Here is a 15,563-nt window from a genome sequence, read left to right as displayed (position 1 = left end):
GAAAAAAAAAAAAAAAAAAAGGAAACGGAGAATCAAAAGGCCAAAACTAGACAGATGGCCTATTTAATAGTAACTTTTAAGTATTATTGTTTAAAATGATGCGAAAATTGTGATTTAAAAAGTATTGTGAAAATACATATTTAAAGTACTCACATTACCAAAAATGTGTTTGGTACCATATTTTAAACAACATATTTTAAAATGTTGTTTTGTATGTGTTTATATATATATTTTTAAAAAAGTGGCAACTTAATGACATGTATAATTATTTTTTTAATATTTATTAGAGAAGAGAAGGAACGTGAAAGAGAATGAAGGAAAAGAAAGAAAGAAAGAAAAAAAATGAGGCGTGCATGAGAGAGAGAGAGAGAGAGAGAGAGAGAGAGAGAGAGAGAGAGTTGTAATTATGTTAGGTCTTATCAAGTGGGTTCCATAGTTTTCTAAATATTTACAAAAGTGTCATTGAGTAATGTTATTTGAAAACTAAAAACTGGTATAAGGAGTTTTTTATATTCAATGTTTAAATACTCTAAAATGAAAAATATAACTTAAACACTCCTAAATGAAATTTCTTACTAAACGTGTTGTTTTTAGGCTCACAATTTTCAGTATTTAAATACTAAAAATTGTTATTTGAACTACTTTACCAAAGAGGCTGTATATCTCATGAGACAAGCTAACATGGGGTGACAATTTCCATAAGCCATCAACTTCATGCATGAGGTTTTGTGTCATTGGAAATTATACTTCATGAACTTTCTAATGACACCAAGAACCTACAAAACGAAGTTCAAGTATGCAATGATTATATGTCTAGAGGATACAAGCATATCAAGAGTTTTAACTTCAGAAGTCATAACTTTATGCATATATTTCTAAATCACTCAATTTTAGCATCATTAGAAAGAATTTTTCATGAAATTTCTAATGACAAAAGTAACACAGAAAATGGAGATTCGGAAGATTACCAAAAAAAACTTTTCAAAGTTGATTGCACAAATGGAGGTCATAACACAAGAAAGGGAAACATAATATCAAATGGTTTGTGGTGTAGTGAGNATTATTTATCTTTCTTTACATATAACAACCATCATTTACTATTTTCTTTCATTATTGGAATATGTAAAAAATGAATAAAAAAGTATATGTAAAATAAAGTGTTAGTGTAAATTTATACAGATACGTGACAACTTTGCAAATTTATACATTTTTAACTTGACTAATGTAGGTAATTTTGAGACTTAAATATGTAAAATTGAGCACTTTTTCTATTTTATATTGTCCAATGCAAATGCTCTTGTAGAAAGATTGAATGTAATGTTATAATTCGTGCCAATCTTTGGCTGAAGCTTGTGGCTATTAAATGATTCGTTGTTGTTGTTATTTATTATTTAAAAAATATATATATATATTTCTTATTTAAAACTTATAATACTTTTCCTAAAATAAAATTATTTTTATAATAGTTACTTACTCATATTAAGAATAACATTTTATTCACAAATAAAAGGACCACATTGACAATAAACGCAAATTTTGAAGATGAAATTAACAAAATTTTTAAAATTTAATCACGAAAATTATAATTAACCCAAATTTAAAGGCAAAATTTAACTTTTCAAAAAGATTTTCAATTTTCATATAAAAAAAAAAAAGAGAAAAAAAAAAAAAAGCACTTTTAAAATTGCTCTTGTTTTGAAAGATAAGTAAACCAAACAATCCCTAGGGTTTAATAACGTTAAACCCTGAATAGCTCAACGAAACTTTGAAGCTCTCAGATATTGTTGCAATGGAAACCTCGTCAGGGTTCGGAGAAGAAGAAGAAGAAGGAAAACCGATATTCAATGATTTTCATCAAGAGGCACCATCATCACCATCGGCATCATCATCTTCATCTTACAGTCACAAATTGGTGCCCTGGTTGAGCTGGGACGAATGGCTCTTCGTCAAGGACTGTCTCTTCTCAAATTCCCCAGACTCCGTAGCCACCGCTTTCCGAAGAGTATGAACCTTCTAATTCCGTCTCTAGTTAATTTGAATTTCCAGCGGAATTCACAGTTTCTCAGGGAATATATTTCCCATGGAAAATAATAGAATTTGAGGAATATATAGGGAAAGTAAGAATGAATGTAGGTAATTTAATGGAGAGGATAGTTCTCAATGCTATGATTTTGTTATCATTGTTTTAGAGCAAAGGGTGTTTTTGAGCTATTTATTTATATGGTAGTGTGTGTGTATTTTGGTATTTAGTTAAACAACAAAAGTTGGAGGTAAGAGCTGTTATCAATGGAGTCATTCCTGGTGTCGAGGTTGGTCCTATACTGAAATGATTTTAGAGGTTTGCTACTTTGTTTGTTTCAACTGTCACCAAACAAAGAAACAGTTCGAAATTGCAAACGCATGAGTTTGATGTATTAAAAAATGAAATGAATTAGTTTCATGTCTGCTTAGCCCGTCAGGGGTGGGGATAGTTGCCCGTAGGTTTAACTCGCTAGAGGCAAGTCCAAAAGGATCTTCTTTAGAAAGGTTCCCTATGTTCATTGGAAATACTCATAATGATAAAGAGATTCATGAAGTCTCTATTCCTTAGTAATTTAAGCACAAAGATCTATGAACTAGCTGACATCCTGTTTTGAGAAATAAAAACACTTCATAGCATTGGAGCTAAGATTTGAATGATTTAATTTGGTGGGATTTCCATGGTTTTTTTAATTTTAATTTTCTTGCAAACCAAAGAAAGGATCTGTGTTTATATGTTTGAATTCTTTTTTATTTTTGGGGGTTTCAGATATCGGCATGGCGTAGTAGAGGATGTCTTCCAGTGGCAATTGAAGTCACAGCTTCAATTATTGAAATTCAGCAAAAGGACCCTCACTTTAGGTAACCTTTTTACAACACAGTTTTAAAATCTTAGGTCTTGTCTGAATTTTACTTTAATATCTGTTGTGCTTCATTTGGAAGTGTTCCTTTTTTATTTATTTACTTATTTCAAAGGAAACTCAAATGCTATGGAATCTTAGCTTTTCAACACTTGATGAAAATTTTAATGGGCCAGAAATTGAAAGTAAAGTTAGAGAAGTTTGTAGATAGAAAATAGGAACACTTCAATGCAGAATAGTCGATAAGTGAGCGAGCAAACCGGTGCTGTTTTGGTTGTACATTAAATGTCTTTGTGCTTCTTTTTCACAGTTTTGCTTTTCTAAGATATTATGTTTCATATGTCAATATGTTATGGCCACAAATTAGTTAATATGATATATCTTTTCTATGTTTTTGGTTGATTGTAGAGAGAACCAATCAAATGGTGCTTCTGATAACTTTAGAGTGGACCAAACTAGTTATGTGCAACTTTCAGAGGACATGTTGGCCATGTTGTATTGCATGGCAATCATAAGGTAACATTCCTTTTATTATTTCATGTATTCCTTCTTTCCTTTTCTGGGTGATGGGATAGAAGATGATTATTTGTGGGGTGACAATTGATGATAGCCACTGGTATCTATCTTTAATTTAATGTTATTTGTGCTATTCTTAACTTATAAAAAAAAATGCTATTTGTGCTATGCTATTCTTTGCACGCCTTTTGAACTTTTTAACAATTTTTTATTACTTAGTAAAAAATTGTGATATTCTATATAAGTTGTAGCCAGTAGGAATATACCTTTTGCATTGAATTCAATTGTCCTTGGAAAAGAACATACTATTTGTATTTTAATGGTCAATGCAACCAGGTGTTTGAATACAATTGTAAAACCTAATATATTGTACCTAAGTTTTACCTGTTTTAAAACATTACAAATAGAAACTTGTACCAGTCCAAAAGTACATACCTTGGGTGAAACAAGTGAAATCGATCGAAATGGCCAGTATAGGCTGAAACATTACAGTATTTAAACTGGTATGTTTCAAAAAATTTTGATATTCTATATACATTGTAGCCAGTAGGAATATACCTTTTGCATTTAATTCAATTGTCCTTGGAAAAGAACATACTATTTGTGTTTTAATGGTCAATGCAACTAGGTGTTTGAATACAATTGTGAAACCTAATGTACTATACCTAAGTTTTAGCTGTTTTAAAACATTACAAATAGAAACTTGTACCAGTCCAAAAGTACATACCTTGAGTGAAACAAGTGAAATCGATCGAAATGGCCGGTATAGGCTGAAACATTACAGTATTTAAACTGGTATGTTTCAAAAGGCTAAAGTATACCAGTTTGGTAACCAGTATGAAATTTTCCAGCTGTACCGACTGGTACGGTACAGTACAATTTTTATAACTTTGTTCACAATTCATTGTCTCAATCCACTTGGCTACATCTGCCCTATACTCTATGTAGTACAAGTTAAGATTTTAATTTCTACTTTTCATTGATTGATTGAATTATTTGTTTGAGTGGAAGCTTACATGCTTGTTTTGTGTGGGGACAATCTAAGTGCTACATAAATGAACAATATGTTCACATATTAGACTTGTTTTTGAAGGCTTGTGAATGGTGTTGTGGAGAAGACACGTAAGAAAACTGAGGTTTCTCTTGCTGTGGCTGCTGATGCAATTGGTATTCCACGTATGCTGATTGATATTCGTCATGGTAAGCAACTTCAACTATTTAAAAATTTTCCTTTTCTAATTTTTTGTATGGTTAAGCCCTCGGATTAGTCCACAGTGTATGCTACCTACCCATCTCCACCCTAATTATATGGGACAGAACACTCAAAGCTAGGGACACAATGTGATGCACTGGACTGTGAGGCCTATAAGGCTATAAATTTCCATGTCAATTTTTTTCTAATAATTCTTGGTTTGAATTGTATTGAGAATTTTTTTTAATTGACATAATTGTAGAGGGATCTCACCGTGAACTTCCTGCTCTTCAGATAGTACGTAGTGCCTCACTTAAGGTGTGTTCATTCTTGATATTTCTGTTCATTTGTCTGAGCCATCTCTTTCTTCTGAATCTTCTTATTATTACTCTAGTAATTAGCATTTGTACGTGAGAGAGCTACCGTCTTCCCAGGATTTGCTTGGTTTTTGACAGGACTATAACTTTAAATGTAGGTAACACAATGACTGTATGGTTTTTGTGCAGGAAAAGGTATTTTAGTTTAGATGTCCACATCCCAATAAAATTTTAAAAGTGGCTTCTATTTGCATTATTAGGAAGGCTTGTTCTAAAAAATGGATGTGAGGCAAAACATTACTAAATTTCTGTTGTGCAAGTATCCCATTATGTAACTTTCTACTGATACTAATATCATGAAAGTTTTCATTGCTAACAAGTAACAACATGAAAATATTACTGGTTCTATCTCCTATTGTAACAAGGTTAGTGAAAACCTATACTGGTTTTGGAAGCTGCCAGTTTTACATAACATTTTGAGACTTGCAACTGGAACTTCATTTACTTCATGCCAGATTAAAGTCTGAAATTGGTTAGAATAGAAAATCATGCTATATGATTTTTTATTTATTTAAAATTTGTAAAAGAAAGATTTTATCAATAAAGAAAATGCCAAAATGGGGCAAGTCCCAAGTGCACAGGAAGTATACTATGGGACACTCTAATGGTGTGTTTGGATGGCTGGATTTGGGCACATGGATTTGGATTTGGGTGATTAAAATCCAAATACCTTGTTTGGATAGTTTACAATGGGTCAAGGATTTGGATTTGACAAATCTGCCAAGGATTTTAAACCTTAAAATCCTTGAATTTGAAATAACTTCTAAAACCATAGAATTTTAGAAATTCATATGACATACTTCAATATTTATGAATTTGGAATTTAAGCATTTCCAATCCATCACTTTAAAAATCAAATCCAAATTCAAATTCAAGTATCCAAACGCAACCTAAAGGAAAAATAAAGAAAAAGAATCCAGCAAATTCAACCAAGATACAAACTGTCCAAAAGAGAGAAGATCCAAATTAAAGGCAAAAAACGTTGAAATAGCTTGTTCCCACCATCTGCGACTTAAGATGGACCGCCGAACTTTCTTTGTCTTTGACATCAAACAAGAGGGAATAGCTCCTCAGATTTTCAACTGTGCCTTTTTAACTCATAAACCTGCCCAGCTGGATAGTAGATCTAACACTCTCCTAGGCATCACCCAACTCATTCCTACAAGGCGCAATATAAAATCCCACAACTCTCTAGCTACACTACAATGTTGGAATAGGTGGTCTATATTTTCCAATCAGACTTGCACATGTGACTTCAATCTGGAATAATAATATTTCTTTTTCTCAAATTGTCTGTTGTTAAGATTTTTCCCTTCACTATAGTCCACATTAAAAAACTGACACGAGGAGTTTTGATGTGCCAAACAGTTCTTCAAGGGAAATGCCAATTCCCCACTCTAAAAGAAAATCTCAAAGCTTTATAATAGTTACTGACTTTGAAGCCCTGAGCCTTGGAAAGAGTCCAAATCATCATATCCTCCTGAAATTGATGTACCTTAAAAGTATACAAATCCTTCAAGAAAGTGTCCATGGATTCTAATTTCTAGCCCTCAATCACCTGAATGAATTGGGGCTTCCAGTTCCAGTGAATACACCCAGTTGACACATCCAAATAATCAGCCACCTTTACCTCTGTGTTCCTTTAGTTCCTTGCAATTGGGAAAAGTTCCCCGTTTCAATTCTTGAAAGCCTTGTCTCCCCACCAATGGTCATACCAAAACCGAAGCATGACTGGTTTTGCTAATTCTATGGTAAAGATCCCCAAAGATATTTGCAATCTGATTAAATGAAGTCATTGAGGCTGTTCTGCAACAGAGATAATATTCGCCAAAGAAACTGAACAAGGAAAAGAAACAGAGGCCTTCTTTATTTACAAGCTCAGGTACAATAAAGAAAGGGAAGCCTCTGTTTGTTAAACCTGCTTGCTAATTCACCCATACACAAATATATACATGTATCTACTAAGTTTTCATTTGAGATTGATCATCTTTAAAATTCTTGTTGTTGTCCACTTTGAAGCTGAAGAATGGGATATCAGTGAAATCTCAAACCAGCCTTGATGTGGACTTTATGCCAATAACAAAAAGAAAGAAAGAAATGAAGATAATGAAAAAGAAGATTATGAAGGTTCTGTTGATTAATGGTAGAAAAATATTTGATTTTGCCTTTATATAACTTGTTTTAAACAGACTTATCAAAAAAAAAAAAAAACATGTTAATATGACAACAAATTGTAAACATTGCTTATGGGAAGCTCCCACTTTTGTGAGGTACTTATATTGTAATGACAGTTAGGTTCTTATATTTTGGGCATTTAGTCACACTCTGATCAATTATTGGAATGTTAATGACAAAAAATTGTAACCAGTGCTTATGGATACTAACTCTCAACAATGGAATAGAGCATAACTAAATTTCCAAATCATAAATAACCAAAATTTTCATTCCAATATTTCAACATGAAGCATGCATTTGGATGACCTTTCGTTGATTTGCTTATTTATTAAAGTTGGTTAAGTATAGTTATACAAAAAATGAGGCTTTAAAAAAGTTGTACATAAACAAATAAGCTAAAAAACTTATTAAAAAAAAAAAAAAGAGTTGCATCCAAACACTCAACATTTCATCGAACTTAAAATATAAGTTGCATCCAAACGCATCAACATTTCATTGAACTTAAAAATATATAATAAAATAAACCTCCCAACTACATTGTGAAATCAATCTCAAAAATTATCAAGTTTACAATCCTAAAGTATACATAGAACATTCAATTTTAGTTTCTCTAACACAATTTAGTCTCCACTTGTATAACTCTGAAATTCACCAACTAAATCCCTTAAGAAAGTCCAAAATGGTAATCTAAAAAGGTGGAGGGAGTTGATGAGCTCAAACACTCAGTAAGAAACAACATCACACGAAATTTTCAAAGGGATTTCATTATGCAAGAACATAGTTGTGTACAGACAGAGTGCTAAAGCTATTTATATATGGGGCATGGATAAGGCATCACTTGCTTATAAATANCTTATATTTTTAAGTTCGATGACATGTTGAAGTGTTTGGATGCAACTCTTTTTTTTTTTTAATAAGTTTTTTAGCTTATTTGTTTATGTACAACTTTTTTAAAGCCTCATTTTTTGTATAACTATACTTAACCAACTTTTAATAAATAAGCAAATCAATGAAAGGTCATCCAAATGCATGCTTCATGTTGAAATATTGGAATGAAAATTTTGGTTATTTATGATTTGGAAATTTAGTTATGCTCTATTCCATTGTTGAGAGTTAGTATCCCATAAGCACTGGTTACAATTTTTTGTCATATTAACATTCCAATAATTGATCAGAGTGTGACTAAATGCCCAAAATATAAGTAACCTAAGCTGTCATTACAATATAAGTAACCTCACAAAAGTGGGAGCTTCCCATAAGCAATGTTTACAATTTGTTGTCATATTAACATGCCAATAATTGATCAAAGAGTAACTAAATGCCCAAAATGTAAGTAACCCAAATTGTCATTACAGTATAAGTAACCTCACAAAAGTGGGAGTTTTGTGCACTAGATACAACCTTTTTATAGTGTTTTATAATTGCATGGGAAAGTGAGGAGTATCTCTGAACATTAAATTAAGGAGGAAACCATGGATTCAGTGCTTTTTTTGGGGTGCTAAAATATCAATTATGTATTGCTAAGCCATTGCTAAAGAGGCCATGGCCTTGTGGATTGATATTACATGTAGATTGAACACATTTTGCTAATGTAACTTACAACACTTACTATTGCTCAAGAATAAGTTGATTCCATTGGCTTTCACTCTTTCATAGGTAGCAGACATTCTGAATTACCCTGTGGGCGTAATAAGTTTTTCTCGTTTGTGGCTGGCAAGCACCAATCATCAAAATCTGGAGGTAAGGTCAATTAGATGATAGTTTTTAACTCCGGGAATGTTGAATATGGTGGAAATTTTCATTGTACTCTGTTTGCAATGCATTGTCTAAAATTTAGTTTTGGCGGTAAGTTCTTGTCCTTAATAGATAGGAATGGAACATGTGATGTTAGAGAAAATGGTGATTTAGGAAATTTGATTGTGGGAGCCAATGAGGGCTAGGCATGTGAGAGATTAGCGATGGCACAGAGAAGAGGAGAGCAAATGGGAAATCAGATGAGTGCTTGAGTAGGTGATAATGAGGGTTGGCTGGTTGGTTTTGGGAGAGAATTGAAAGAGAGAGAAAAATGAGAGACAAAGAGACTGAGAGTGTTTTCGAGAGATTTGCCAATTAGTTGGTTTTGGGTGTGTTCATGTAAAACCCACCATGACAACCACCACTAAGAGTAAGCCATCTGATATTATCCGTCTGATCAGGTAATATTGGTGTTATTATAACCGGACACCAAAAACCTATACTGTCAGGTTATTAGATCTTAAGTCTGATTCCAACCAATTTTAATTACAAGATCTACCAGAAACCTCTTGGGTCAGTTCAGATGTATTGGTTTTTTTTTTTGGTTATTCAGTGGGCACAAATGGTTCCACAAAGGGAAACCTATACAAATCTAAATATAATCATTTCAAAATGTTCAAATTTACAAATATTATAAGTAGAGTTACAAGCTGTCCATATGAACGTGGATGCAATGACATTTAAAGAATAAGTATGTGCCCATCCAGCAATCAAACTTTGCAAATATGCATTGCTAACTGTTTCAAACAACAGATACTCCTTCTGTCGAAAATTGTTAGTTCTCTATTCCATTTTGGACATAGTCATCTTTGAAAAGTTAATAAATACAATTCCTAACTTGCCCTTTGCTTTATTTAAAAAGCCAATACACTCTTTCTCTAGAGTGTAAATTAAGGAGGGTAGTTTTGGAAATTTGTACCTTCTTATGTAAAATACAATGCACTAAATAATTTCCCTTAAAAAGTTGGATTTTTTTAAATAGGACCAACATTTGGAATTGAGGGAGTATTACGGTAGAAAGAAGTTTAAATTCCGTAAGAGTTTTTGTATGTATGATAATAATGCATTGGTTTTAACTTGATATAGATCTAAGTTAAAAATCCTTTTTTTTTTCCCTTTGGCCCCAAGGGGAGGGAGAAAGGGAGATTTGAACCAGAACTCCACTTTATGAGGCATGGCCTCCAGTAGATTGTGCTACCCATTGAGGTTAGATGATCTAAGTTGAATGATAGAGTGAAGCTGTTGCTTTAATCCTAAATAGTGGTTATTAATTTATTTAGGGGATCAGGAAAAAGTTGGTTGTATTAAGTTATACATATAAAAAGTTGATTCTATTGTTGTATTGGTTTTTTTTTTTTTTTTTTGGTTATTCAGTGGGCACAAATGGTTCCACAAAGGGAAACCTATACAAATCTAAATATAATCATTTCAAAATGTTCAAATTTACAAATATTATAAGTAGAGTTACAAGCTGTCCATATGAACGTGGATGCAATGACATTTAAAGAATAAGTATGTGCCCATCCAGCAATCAAACTTTGCAAATATGCATTGCTAACTGTTTTAAACAACAGATACTCCTTGTGTCCCAAATTGTTAGTTCTCTATTCCATTTTGGACATAGTCTTCTTTGAAAAGTTAATAAATACATTTCCTAACTTGCCCTTTGCTTTATTTAAAAAGCCAATACACTCTTTCTCTAGAGTGTAAATTAAGGAGGGTAGTTTTGGAAATTTATACCTTCTTATGTAAAATACAATGCACTAAATGATTTCCCTTAAAAAGTTGGATTTTTTAAATAGGACCAACATTTGGAATTGAGGGAGTATTACGGTAGAAAGAAGTTTAAATTCCGTAAGAGTTTTTGTATGTATGATAATAATGCATTGGTTTTAACTTGATATAGATCTAAGTTAAAAATCCTTTTTTTTTTCCCTTTGGCCCCAAGGGGAGGGAGAAAGGGAGATTTGAACCAGAACTCCACTTTATGAGGCATGGCCTCCAGTAGATTGTGCTACCCATTGAGGTTAGATGATCTAAGTTGAATGATAGAGTGAAGCTGTTGCTTTAATCCTAAATAGTGGTTATTAATTTATTTAGGGGATCAGGAAAAAGTTGGTTGTATTAAGTTATACATATAAAAAGTTGATTCTATTGAGTTGAACTTGAATATTTTAAATTCCTGTAAGTATTTGGAAATTCAACTATTCAAGCCATGTTGAAATGAGGTTAATTCGTGGATTTGGCCATATTCTATAATTCACTTTGAACTTAGTTCTCAAGACTCTTGAATTTTATACACACACACACACACATATATTTGAATTGAAGCACATATATACATCCTCTGTGGAAATTGGGTTCATAGCTTAGGCATGGTTTTCTTGTTGATCTTGGGTATTGTTATTGTTCATGCAACATCAAGTTTCGATGTACTACTTAGGGAACTTTTAGAATACTAAATGTTCTGTTCAAAACTTTTGATTTTGCAGTCCCTTTTTAACTTCTGGTGCTTTAACTTGGTATTGAATTGGGTCCTGAATTCTTACTGAAATATTTGAAGTGCTTTCTCACGGCTAGTGGCTCATGCCACTTCTTGCATGTATAAAATTGAACATATATTCATATTCGCTAATGGATATAATTTTTGGTTTAGGTTCTAAGAAACAGGTTACCAAGAACTTGAAAGTTCTTGTTCGGCTATATTCTTCTTTCTCCTCAGAATTTGCATCTATGTTACTGGAGTTCTTGCTGAAAGCTAAAATCTCCTCAGACACGGTGGAGCTTCCAGAAGATTCTCAACTTGGCCCTAGTATACACACTATGTTGGATGATTGGAAGCTTGTAATAACAAAACTCTCAAATAAGGAACCAGAATTACTACTGGCCCTTCTTAAAGCAGTTCTCGATAGGATTGAAACTCAGGAAGCCATGAAATATGAAACAGGTAACCACCAATTTTGCATTTATGTTACATCTTTTCCTTGTATTTACTCTGTGGGCCATATTAAGATATCTGATGGTAAATTGGTGATGAGGTTTTGCGCATTATATTACTACATTTAATTGCTTGCAGTTAAGAGGAAGTATTTTGTACTGGATTCAAGTCATAAAATTTATAGTGTAATCATGAACAACTTATTCCATCGTCTAGTATGTTATTTTTAACAGAAATTACTTTACTCATTGATTAATTAAAGTCTCCACATCAAATCCTAAAACAAAATCTAAAAATTATGAGCTCCTTTCCACATACCATACTGATTTGAGCTACCTGTCATCGGCCTGATGTGGGCTTAGGTGCATACCTACTTTCTATTTACTTTTATTTATTTATTTTATTATTTTATTTATTACTCGTGGTTATATTTATATAGCCAAATGAAAAGAAAAACAAATTCATATATTTAACTTTCCTTTTGGAACTTGTGGTCCATCTTCTTGCTTTAGATCATAATTTTTATTTTTAAATTCATAAGCAGGTGTCATGGAACATGGTCAACCATGAATTATATAAAATTTTCTAGTAGATCCATACAATACATGCACATGCCATGTGTTCTAGCTCTAAACAGGGAACTTACTTTTTCTATTGAAAAAAGGCTATTCACATGTAATAATCTCCAAAGCTCAGATAGATATAGCCTATAGATATGTATTTATTCTAGTTGTCTTTTCTCTTCGGCTCGTCCTTTGTCTACACCCCATAAACTTGGGTTGCACCTCTTTTTGCGCTTTAATGAATTTATTACTTATCAAACAGTATTATTTCAAGGTATATTTGTTGACCCCTTTGTGAATCTTCTTGTAGGAGGAAAGAATCTCACATCATCAGACTATAGGTCAGCGATCTGCCAAATTGAACACCTGTCTTCTTTGTTTGCATGGCTTGTTGAAAGGCTTAAGGAACTAAAGCCTCGTTGCCACAAAGATTCAACAGCTGAAATCAAAGCTTCTTCGAGAGAAGCAAAAATATCAAAAACAATTCTGTTAGAAGTCCTGCATAAGTGCCTTTTGGTATCAGCTTCTGGCAACAAGCATCTCATGGATTCAGCTGTGTGTCTTGCCCAGTTGATGGGAGACCGCTCTCTGATGGAGAAACTCAACAAACTCTCACTTAATTTATCAAATACGGATTTTACTGAAGAAGAAATCCCTTCTATGACAAACCTTCTTACCTGGCAAGAGCAATCCATCAGTCAAGCAGCTGAGAAGCTAGAATTGGTCAAACTCCACCGAATGAAGAGCAAAGTTGTGGAGGCAACTGGCGGTGATATGGGAAATTCAAAGAGATGGGTTGTGTCAAGGTCATGGAACCCTTGTCCAATTGGTATGTTGCCCCATACTCTTGGTATGTCTGGTCTTCTTCCTGTTCTTGAACGCAAGGATGACCGCGTAAAGGTTCCAGAAGTATCAGAACAGAAAGAAGAGAACCGGTGTAGTGGCAAGAGAGAAGCTAGTAGTGACATACAGCAAATAGACAACTCAAGTGTTAAGAAGAGGAGGGAGAAAATGGAGGTTTGTGAGTCAGACACGGTAGATGCACTTCCATTTGAAGGTGTTAAAGGCCATCTGATGATTGGTGGGATTTGGAAGGAAGTTAGAGAAGATGAGCTATTTGCCATAATGTCTGATGTAAGGATTTTAGTTTGATCGCTATTTTATTTAATCCTTGCAGTTAAATATGGACATCAAATCTGATTTTTGCCATTGGTAAAATTGCCCAGCAGGAATTTTTGTTCCTGAGTTGTGCTATGAATTAATTGCTTCCTAATCGATGTTCAAAATTGTTTTCTTAATATTTAAAAGGGGTAAGAGGAGAAAATTTAGGAGTGAAAATTTACTCAAGACTAAATCAGTAAGTCTAGGAATACAACATTTTTCTTAACCTGTTGTGATTAGTACATAATAAAAATTGTATTAGTAGTGAATAATGGATCCAGGTGAAATATGATGCTTTTATCCTAACATGCTATGTTAACGCTGTGAAATAAATGTTTGGCCCTAGCATTTAACATTGAAATATTTTATTTTTCAATTTTATATAAGGTTATAAATATTTATTAATATATATAATTATCATTTTATTTTTTTATTTTTGGTAGAAAAAGGGGGTCTTATTTAATTAACAAAAAATTATTACATCATTGTATGTCCAAAAGCCATCTCAGAGGATTGCTAGTTACAAAAGGTCCCATACAACCTAAAGCTGGAATAAAACAAGGGGGTAAATCCTCCAATCAAACTGATTGCACAGCCTTATCTGCTGACTGATAAGCCACACTAATTAAAAGATTTACAAAGAAAGGAAAACAATAAAATCACTAAATTGCATCCCTTGCGATTGCCTGTGAATGGCCTCCAAAATATGACCACAAGTAGCTGTAGAATTCTGACCAGTTTGAAGCACAAACTATATCATCCCATTCAAAGAGCCCAATATCTACACAAAATCTAACAACATTGTCAATGGCCAATGACCTGATGGTAGGAAGCCCTCATGGCTTATTACCTTGTGAGTCTGTGGGTTCAAGTAGCGGTATGTTTTATCTAGTGCTTGTATGGTCTCACACCTTACATGATAAATTTTAAGTGAACCACGATCATCTGCGGTGTTAAGCAATAAAAATAAAATATGACGATAAACAGTAGAATTTTTTCTTATTACCTTGACCACATAACTTTTATCAAAACGGTTGAGCCACAATCATCTGCAGTGCTAAGCACATCAGCATGTGTCTACACCATTTAAGTCAAAATTAATCAAACATTGATGGCAAGAAGAATACGCAGTGAAAGGAAGTCCCACAGGGGCGACCTGAGAACACATCTAACACACAAGAACACAAGCACAATTAGTGTCCATATAAATGCCCACACGTGATCTCAGTTTGCCCCTGTAGAACTCCTTCACCTTTGTTGGATTCCTTATATTTTTTTTCCTTTGATTTTGATGATGTCAATGGAGATAATCCCATTGTTATATATATATAGCCTAGCACACTTTAAAATTCTAGTACTTTGCTAAAATGTACTACACCTCAGTACTTGCAAATAGATTGTTTATAGTATTTAACCGTTAGTACAACTTTGTACTCCCTTTTATGCAAACTCCATTGTACTACTAAAAATGTTGAAGTTGTATTACACAAAATGCAAGCAGTACATGTAATATTGTTGTGTACGTTCAATGATTGTTACTCCAATTTCGTTGTAGTATCATATGGAAGTACAATTGTTGTGTACTATATTGGTAACGTTCACAATTTCTGAATATGTTTAGGAAACCAGATTGCTGGGATGATGTTCAATCAATGAATATTTGATTTCACTCAGTCTATACTCTATAGCTAGAAAGGTTGAATCTTCTTCTCTATTTTTTTTTTTAAGAAAAAAAAACTACTATTAAGTTTCTTCTAGAACATTTCAACAACTACCTTTAATTTCTCAAAAAAAAAAAAAAAAAAAATCCTTTAAATTTCTTCCAGGACATTTTTTTTTTTAAGAAAAAAAAACTACTATTAAGTTTCTTCTAGAACATTTCAACAACTACCTTTAATTTCTCAAAAAAAAAAAAAAAAAAAATCCTTTAAATTTCTTCCAGGACATTTATCGTAAAATGTGGTAAAC

The 15,563-nt window shown here is 32.9% G+C and overlaps 1 protein-coding gene across 1 annotated transcript; it reads left to right on the top strand.

Moving 5' to 3' along the window:
• Positions 1–1,715: 1,715 nt before the first annotated feature.
• LOC112012981 (uncharacterized) lies at positions 1,716–13,732 on the top strand. Its single transcript, XM_065762070.1, has 10 exons — positions 1,716–2,002; positions 2,789–2,880; positions 3,288–3,395; positions 4,489–4,595; positions 4,850–4,905; positions 6,984–7,127; positions 7,256–7,259; positions 8,766–8,879; positions 11,590–11,880; positions 12,745–13,732. The coding sequence occupies exons 1-10, from the start codon at positions 1,790–1,792 to the stop codon at positions 13,584–13,586; spliced, it is 1,971 nt and encodes a 656-aa protein (XP_065618142.1). The 5' UTR covers positions 1,716–1,789; the 3' UTR covers positions 13,587–13,732.
• Positions 13,733–15,563: the final 1,831 nt, after the last annotated feature.

This window comes from Quercus suber, unplaced genomic scaffold, assembly GCF_002906115.3.
Source record: "Quercus suber isolate HL8 unplaced genomic scaffold, Cork oak 2.0 scaffold_441, whole genome shotgun sequence".
Taxonomy (NCBI): Eukaryota; Viridiplantae; Streptophyta; class Magnoliopsida; order Fagales; family Fagaceae; genus Quercus; species Quercus suber.
This window is presented reverse-complemented; position numbering and strand designations above follow the sequence as displayed.

Bases quoted from the DNA above. Each gene is read 5' to 3' on its own strand.
- LOC112012981 (XM_065762070.1), top strand. From the start codon at position 1,790: ATGGAAACCTCGTCAGGGTTCGGAGAAGAAGAAGAAGAAGGAAAACCG. The intron at 4,906-6,983 runs GTGTGTTCATTC...TCCACTTTGAAG, and splicing joins TACGTAGTGCCTCACTTAAG to CTGAAGAATGGGATATCAGT. The intron at 8,880-11,589 runs GTAAGGTCAATT...TTTTTGGTTTAG, and splicing joins CCAATCATCAAAATCTGGAG to GTTCTAAGAAACAGGTTACC.